Raw genomic sequence first — 8616 nt, 5'->3', positions numbered from 1 at the left:
TTCGTCCGAATTTTTCGACTGAGGAGCAGGAGCTTCGACAAGCTACGTAATGCTCGTTCCTGTTAGGAAACCAAAGTTATGGACCCATGGGGTATGACACCACTAGGAAAAACCCTGCGTTTGGGGACTGGTTAAGCAGATAATATCTGTGCCTGAAGAGTAGGGCCTTCCAAGTAAATGTAAAAACAAGTCAAGTCACATTTTTTACATACAGCCGCTCTTGAGAAAACCATGATGTCGTCATCCAGCTCAGTTCAGTTCTCATAAAATGGTGTCAATGCAGGCTAATCAATATTATCGTTGAATATTAAATCAAATGTTAAATTTAATGTCCCCAACTAAGCAAGCCAAAAGCCAATGGCAACAAAGGTGAAAAAGGTGATAGTGGCAAGGAACCAAAACTCCATCAGGGCAGAATGGAGAAAAAAACCTTGGGAGAAACCAGGCTCAGTCGGGGGGACAGTTCTCCTCTGGCCAATGAACGAACAGTGTATGATTATGATTCAGGCAGCATTATAGATCAGAAGTCAGATTGGATTTGACAATCAGAATATTATCCAGTTCCAACAAGGTGGACGGCGAGGACCAGTCGGCCGCTGTACAGATATCCTCGAGGAGGGCATACCCCTGGTGGAGTGGGCCCTCACCCCTATAGGGCACTGCAAGTTCAAGGACTTGTAAGCTAGTGCTATTGCATCCACTATCCAATGAGAGAGTCTCTGCTTTGTAACTGGCAGTCCCTTAGATCGGCCTCCAAAGCACACAAATATCTGCTCTGACTGCCAGAACTGACTCGAGCGTTCAATGTACTCCCTAAAGGGGAGGACAACTCAGTCAACTTTATGGCCAGCAATATTATGTTTAAGGACATTATGAAACTAAGATAATGTCTTACCATGTTATGATTGTACTGTACAATTAAATACAATCGTTGCTATGGGGTGTAACGTTACCCATGTAGACTTGAAAATCATGCTTTCCCCCGTTATGGTTGAATCACGGAAGCTACACCAGTTACTTTGCCAAGAGATTTCTTATTTCTTATGTTATACATGCATCAGACAGAGAGAAACAAGCATATCAGAATAAGGCTACATGAGAGGTGGTCTTCATTCCAGATTTCTCTGTTCCCCATTTCTCTATCCTCTCATCCCATCATGCCAGCTGTAATGGTTTCTTGGTGTTTCTCCTTCCTCACCCCCTCATCTCTCAGTTTCTCCTTCCTCTCACCCCATCATGCCTCTATGTTTCTCTGGGGTGGTACAGTAAGATTGAACATATATACACCACAGAGAGAGAGAGAGAGAGAGAGAGAGAGAGATATAAATAGAAAGCATGTTGCTTCTCTAGTATACACAGAGAGTGGTAAAATGACCGAAAGTAATTGTATAGCAAAACATTATCTTCGGGTATTTGAAGAGAAAATCAGAAACAAGCTAAGCCTTTGAACAGAAATTTCTGGTGTTAATGTGGGTTTAAAAGTAGATCATTGTTTAACGTTATAAAATTTTAGTTTTTGTATGAAAAAAAAAAAGAAAGAGAGAGAGAGAGAGAGAGAAAAATAAATAAGATCATAAGATTAAAGTTAAGGAATTACTTTGAGGAAAGATCTATGATAATAGTTTTATAGTAATTGACAAGTACAAGCTGATGTCAATTATAGTTGACTCCAAAAGAATGAGAGTTGAAAAATATATAAGGAAAAAAGACAAATAGAAACAAAGGTGTTTATTTGAAGAAAGAAAAAAAACATGTCACTTCTGACTAAGTCAGAGTAAAAAGTGAGTAGAATGAAATTATAAAAGTTATGAAGATGCAGAATTACTCTGAGGCAGTCTGGACTTTCTCTCAGAGTCTTTCATTCAAAGTCAGTTAGATTCTGCTATTTGAGCCTGTGTCATAAATAACAAGCTATTTATAGTAAAGCACAGTGTCTCAGTTGGAAATTATAGACAGATTTTAAAAGAAATGATACATGCAATTGGTAGTTAAATGTTTCAAGAAATAATAATATACAGTTGGTACGGAAAGTATTCAGACCCCCTTAAATGTTTCACTCTTTGTTATATTGCAGCCATTTGCTAAATCATTTAAGTTAATTTTTTTTCCTCATTATTGTACACACAGCACCCCATATTGACAGAAAAACACAGAATTGTTGACATTTTTGCACATTTATTAAAAAAGAAAACCTGAAATATCACATGGTCCTAAGTATTCAGACCCTTTGCTCAGTATTTAGTAGAAGCACCCTTTTGATCTAATACAGCCATGAGTCTTTTTGGGAAAGATGCAACAAGTTTTTCACACCTGGATTTGGGTATCCTCTGCCATTCCTCCTTGCAGATCCTCTCCAGTTCTGTCAGGTTGGATGGTAAACGTTGGTGGACAGCCATTTTCAGGTCTCTCCAGAGATGCTCAATTGGGTTTAAGTCAGGGCTCTGGCTGGGCCATTCAAGAACAGTCACGGAGTTGTTGTGAAGCCACTCCTTCGTTATTTTAGCTGTGTGCTTAGGGTCATTGTCTTGTTGGAAGGTGAACCTTCGGCCCAGTCTGAGGTCCAGAGCACTCTGGAGAAGGTTTTCATCCAGGATATCCCTGTACTTGGCCGCATTCATCTTTCCCTCGATTGCAACCAGTCGTCCTGTCCCTGCAGCTGAAAAACACCCCCACAGCATGATGCTGCCACCACCATGCTTCACTGTTGAGACTGTATTGGACAGGTGATGAGCAGTGTCTGGTTTTCTCCACACATACCGCTTAGAATTAAGGCCAAAAAGTTCTATCTTGGTCTCATCAGACCAGAGAATCTTATTTATCACCATCTTGGAGTCCTTCAGGTGTGCTTTCATGTGTCTTGCACTGAGGAGAGGCTTCCGTCGGGCCACTCTGCCATAAAGCCCCGACTGGTGGATGGCGGCAGTGATGGTTGACTTACTACAACTTTCTCCCATCTCCCGACTGCATCTCTGGAGCTCAGCCACAGTGATCTTTGGGTTCTTCTTTACCTCTCTCACCAAGGCTCTTCTCCCCCGATAGCTCAGTTTGGCCGGATGGCCAGCTCTAGGAAGGGTTCTGGTCGTCCCAAACGTATTCCATTTAATGATTATGGAGGCCACTGTGCTCTTAGGAACCTTAAGTGCAGCAGAAATTTTTTGTAACCTTGGCCAGATCTGTGCCTTGCCACAATTCTGTCTCTGAGCTCTTCAGGCAGTTCCTTTGACCTCATGATTCTCATTTGCTCTGACATGCACTGTGAGCTGTAACGGCCCATTCACACCGGACGCCGAAGCAGCGCGGAACGGAGGCCGCTTCCTTTCGGCGCCCATGTTAACCGATGGTGTCGTTCACACCCGCACCGTGAAGCGCCAGTTTCGGCGTCTGGTCTATTTTTTGCGCGAGCCGCGAGTGATTCGCGTCCATTCCGGCAGGAAGTCACACCAAGAAACACGAGACGTCCGGTCAATAGGGGTTATGCGGAACATACTTCGGGGTTCTACAAAACGGGTATAACTACTTCCGGTCGTCAGCTACTGAGGTGTAAACAGCGTAGGAATGGCGACCTTTTATAGCCGGTGTTTACAGGAGCTACCCATTCTATCCATTCCAGATGTACATCGTATTGCCAAACGGACGTCCAGAGCCCCGAGTACTTCGGTAGATAAAGGATTTAAGTTTTTACGCCTCCTCATTTATTCATGATTATGAAGGTATGTAAGTTAGTATATGTAGCTTTTGCTAATGGCACCCGATGTAGAGTTAACTAACTATCAGTAAGTTAGTTTAGACTTGTATGCTATCATAGTAGTTTAACCTTTTATATTTGCTTGCAGACGATTAAAACAATAAAATGAAGACTGCATTTTATTTTTTTTATAAAATTTTATTTTCTGATACTTAAGCATTTGTGACATTTTTATTAAAACAGAAATAAGAATTGTATTCTAAAAAAAGCGCGAAATGAGTTACCTCAGAGATAACCTACCGCTGCAGATGCGTACGGTAATGCAAACCGGAAATGTTTATACCCGATATCCGGTTCGAACGTTGGGCGTTCCGCATAACCCCTATTGTCAAAATATAAGCAATTTTTAAATTAAAATACCGCGAGTATTAACAAAAAGTATTGATACAAGAAGTGTACAAACTTCTTGGTTACAGAAACATGGTGTATTCATTTTATGAGGTTATTTACTTACCCATGATGTAAAAAAATAGCTCTGAATAAACAACAACTGAGCAGAAGCGCTTGTCGACCGCCGCGGAGAATACGCGTCTAGTGTGAACAGGCAGGCGCCAGACCACGCGTGATTTTCCGTTCCACGACGCTTCCGCATCCGGCGTGATCCAGGCGTAAGGTCTTATATAGACAGGTGTGTGGCTTTCCTAATCAAGTCCAATCAGTATAATCAAACACAGCTGGACTCAAATGAAGGTGTAGAACCATCTCAAGGATGATCAGAAGAAATGGACAGCACCTGAGTTAAATATATGAGTGTCACAGCAAAGGGTCTGAATACTTAGGACCATGTGATATTTCAGTTTTTCTTTTTTAATAAATGTGCAAAAAATGTCAACAATTCTATGTTTTTCTGTCAATGTGGGGTGCTGTGTGTACAATAATGAGGAAAAAAAATGAACTTAAATGATTTAGCAAATGGCTGCAATAAAACAAAGAGTGAAACATTTAAGGGGGTCTGAATACTACTGAATAAAATAGGTTTTACACATACTACACTACTTACAAAACACAACCTCACAAACAATGAACACCCGCTTACTGATTTACAACCCTAAGAGATAAGATCCTTTACCATCGACGTTTGTTTTAGTTTGTTGTTTTGGCCAAGAACTGGAGGAGTTAATTATTTAACGAGTTCAGGCACTGGTAGAAGAAATTATTCGTTTTTCTTTTCTTGGATGACTGGGGTTTATTTTAAACGCATACACATAGACGTTAAATGACACATAGTATGTGGGGACATAACATGGGTTGGGGTTCTTTGTTTTGTTTTCCTTTCTGTTTCTATTCTCCTGTCCATTATGTCTATTCCTTTGGTCTGCTGTTTCTCCTCAATTTCAATAGGGTCGCAACCTGGGAATGATGGTGTGGAACTGACTGTCGTAGTTCTTAATATGGAAAGTGGATTGTACCATGTGTAAGCATGACATATATATACATACATCTTTGTCATTTGGACAACAGAGGACTGCCAGTTCTCTGAAGAGTACTGGGCTCAGATCAGACCAGAACTGCATCTCTTCTACAGACAGCACATTCTCACAGGAATTTGCACACACAAACTGAGGAAACAATTTCTGATCGCAGAGACTTCCTGTTTGTCTAAAAGTAGGTCTAAAACACGTGTCACACAGTGCTCTGTCACAATGGAGTTTCATCTGAAATGTGTAGGCTTAAAAAGGTCCTGGTGAGCAATGGTTTTGTTCAGTGTGTTCTTCATAATCCAAATAAATGTGAAATCATACACAGCCTTTTAAGTAATCTGTTCAAATTGTTCATTTTGTTGTGAAATACATTCAATCAATTGCAGAACAACAAATGTTCTCATTAACAATCAAATGTTTAATAATTGTAGATAGTTAGAACAAAATAAAATAAAGATCAAACATAAATCTATATACAAAGGATATACACAGTGCAACATTTCATGTGTTAAATCTGCCACCAATGTTAATTCTGTACATTCAATAATGAAATAAAAGGTTTCCAACCACTTGTCAGTGTCTACTGTCTAATGTATTTTTTTTTTTTACTTGATTAATGACTTGTCCAAATTAGACAATGCAGAACAAACCAATAGAATTTTATCAACAGTTGCCACTGTGTCTTTTGATCTCCGCTTCACCAAGTTCATGGGGAGTGTTTGTCGCAAAATGCAGTACTTTTTAATGTGACCAATAGCTCTTTCCACATGACCCCTCAACCTTGACATGTGACGTGACACAGACACTTCCTGTCCTGAAAGCGGTGTCTTTCCACGGGTTGAAGCTGGTATGAGTAGCTGGACTCCTTTCGCAGCAAAATACTCCGGGAAACTGAACCCTCTGTTAGCCATGACAATGTCTCCCTCTTCCAAAAGATCAATTAAACCAGATGATTTGGTGATCGTTTCGTCACTGGACCTCCCACCCCAAGACTTGGAGAGGAATGTGATTGACCCTGTTGGACTGGTGCCAACCAGGAATTTGATGGTGTTGTGGGACTTATAGTTGGAGGATGTCATTGTTCTTTCACTGAGTGATGTTGGTTGGTCAATAAAGATCTCGCTGCAGTCTATGATACATCTCACTGAATTGAAAGGGGGGCTTTTGAACAGGGCAGGAAGATTCTTCCTAATCTCTTCCCTAGAAGGCCAATGAATTAGAGAGCTGAAGCGCTGTGTCATTACGTTCAACCAGTCATGAAATATTGCATTGATTGTTGCACAAGTGCAATGGAACCTGAAGGCAAGATCTTCATGAGTGAGGCCAAGTCTCAGTTTCATTAAGACTAAGTAAAACTGGAGAGGTGTTGGAGGACTCCGTGTTCTCGGGCTCCAAGAAGTGGTGAGATATGTCAGTAGGGTGAAAAACACTTTGGATGAGCGAAGGCCAGTGTAGAAGTGAATGATTTGATCATCATTTAAATCCACATCAAATTTCAGTTGTTTCCACTCACAGGTGAGAGTTTGTACCTTTGACTCTAGGCTTCTCACTTGCTCTTTGTAAAATGTGTTCAGTTTCTGCTTATCTTCAATATCACTCGTAGCGAGATCTTTTCTAACACACATATCATTGTAGGACTTAACTTCTGTTACATTCATGTCCGTGTCCTCTACTTCCTCAGTAGGCTGAACTCCAATGCTTATCTCAGAGACCTCTGATGCTCGTCCCAGAGACCTCTGATATCGGTCCTTTTTCCTGGAGGTTTCAGGTCTGTGAGGAAGCTTTGATGGTGTGTAATCTGGATTTAGAGGGTCATTTGATGGCTTTCCTAAAGACAAAAGTAGAAAAACATTATTGGGATAAGTTATAGCTTTCACACATCACTGGTTGAAGATAGATGATGACAAAAGGCCAAGACTATTTTTAATAATGTAATCTAGCAATAAACTAGCTAGCTAGCTTTCAGTATGATCACTGCATACTGCACTTATTTGTAATAAAATAATATCTCTTTAATATTTAATTAATTAAGTTGATTTGACTGCTTTTATTGCTCTCTTCGTTTGTAAGTCGCTTTGGATAATGTAGTTATATTTAACTTAACCAGGTTAATGAGCAATTAAGAAAAAAATAAGAATACTGTTATTGTTTAATGCATTAGTGCATGTTGGAATTAACATTAAACATTAATAAGTGATGTAAAAATGCTGTTTATCGTTATCTTTTCTGAAATAATGCAGTTAAGTTGTACACAATGTACAAGTATAAGTAACGTTACACAATGAAACATTATTATAAAGTATTATACACTGCATCTGTCAGCTGAATAGATAGCTAGACAACTAATGTACGGCTACTTTCCTAATTACAGCATTTAGAATTAGCATTCAGCTTTTTCACTGCAAACGTATCAAAACACAAGCTATTTAACGTTACATGCTAGGCCTATATACATTTGAAAACAATGACGGAGCCACACAATAGCTCAAATAATGATGCATCATACTTAACTAGTGAACGTATAGAAATAGAAATAATTCAGTGACAAAAATGTCGTTTACTTACCAGAGATAAAATGTGTGCTACATATCCTAGAGTTGCTAGTTGGTATCCAGCCTTCTCTCTTCACTGCCGCAATCCAGGCGTCACATTGTTTCTTGTTTCTCGGAAATCTAAACGCTTTGATTTCCGAAAGCAAGTTAGTTCCGGCCCTGAGAGAACATCCAGCCACCGAACAACATGGCCCTAATTTTAATTTTGACATGTTTTATTCGTATGAAGAAGTAAATTATGAAGTAAATAAAGCGCCACCAGAGTCTGCCGATGTTTCGAATGTGCGCGCTAAATAACCGGAAACGTCTGAGGGCCAATGACGTCACTTCCTTACATCTACAATAGCCGTTGAATAATAATAAAAGACATAATAAATACATATTTCAATGACTTCCTGCTTAGCTTCAATGGGTAACCAACCAGTCTTGGGCTACAGGTGATATTGGACAGTGGACAGGTTCCAGGATGGGGCCGTGCGAGGGGGCGAGGAAAAAGTGTTAGCATGTTGCTAAATTCATTATCTTTGTAAATTATCACACATATCTTAATACAGTTTAGTAATAACAGCCTTGCATTCTGCTTTTGTTAAACTGAACATTTCAGACCACTAGATGTCAGTATAGGATCGTGTTTAAATTGATAGAGAATAATTAGTGAGTGAACTATATAACTTAGTGCACTTGTTGACTTCAGATATGCTTATTAGCATACAGCTTCTTAAATTTTCTGCCATATAAAGATAAGGTAAAACTTGTAAAGTATGTATACAAGTAGTATGCTAGCACACGTCCTAGTCAGAACAAAGTTCTGGCCTGAGTTTGGTGGATGTCTAGGAGGATTCTTTAAAAAAAAAAAATTTAGTCTCAGAATAATTATAATAATCTAATAATCTTAAAT

The 8616-nt window shown here is 39.6% G+C and overlaps 1 protein-coding gene across 1 annotated transcript; it reads right to left on the bottom strand.

The window, feature by feature from the left end:
* Positions 1–5679: 5679 nt before the first annotated feature.
* Positions 5680–8027, bottom strand: LOC311277502 (uncharacterized protein). Its single transcript, XM_084387833.1, has 2 exons — positions 7732–8027; positions 5680–6994 (listed from the first exon to the last, which is right to left on the bottom strand). The coding sequence occupies exons 1-2, from the start codon at positions 7928–7930 to the stop codon at positions 5772–5774; spliced, it is 1422 nt and encodes a 473-aa protein (XP_084243959.1). The 5' UTR covers positions 7931–8027; the 3' UTR covers positions 5680–5771.
* Between the last annotated feature and the right edge of the window lie 589 nt (positions 8028–8616).

The sequence above is a fragment of the Rutilus rutilus genome, assembly GCF_951802725.1.
Source record: "Rutilus rutilus genome assembly, chromosome: 18".
In the NCBI taxonomy this organism is placed as follows: Eukaryota; Metazoa; Chordata; class Actinopteri; order Cypriniformes; family Leuciscidae; genus Rutilus; species Rutilus rutilus.
The sequence above is the reverse complement of the archived record's forward strand: the minus strand, read 5'-3'. Positions and strand labels throughout refer to the sequence as shown.

Bases quoted from the DNA above. Each gene is read 5' to 3' on its own strand.
- LOC311277502 (XM_084387833.1), bottom strand. From the start codon at position 7,930: ATGTCAAAATTAAAATTAGGGCCATGTTGTTCGGTGGCTGGATGTTCT. The intron at 6,995-7,731 runs GTAAGTAAACGA...TTTTGTCTTTAG, and splicing joins TAGCACACATTTTATCTCTG to GAAAGCCATCAAATGACCCT.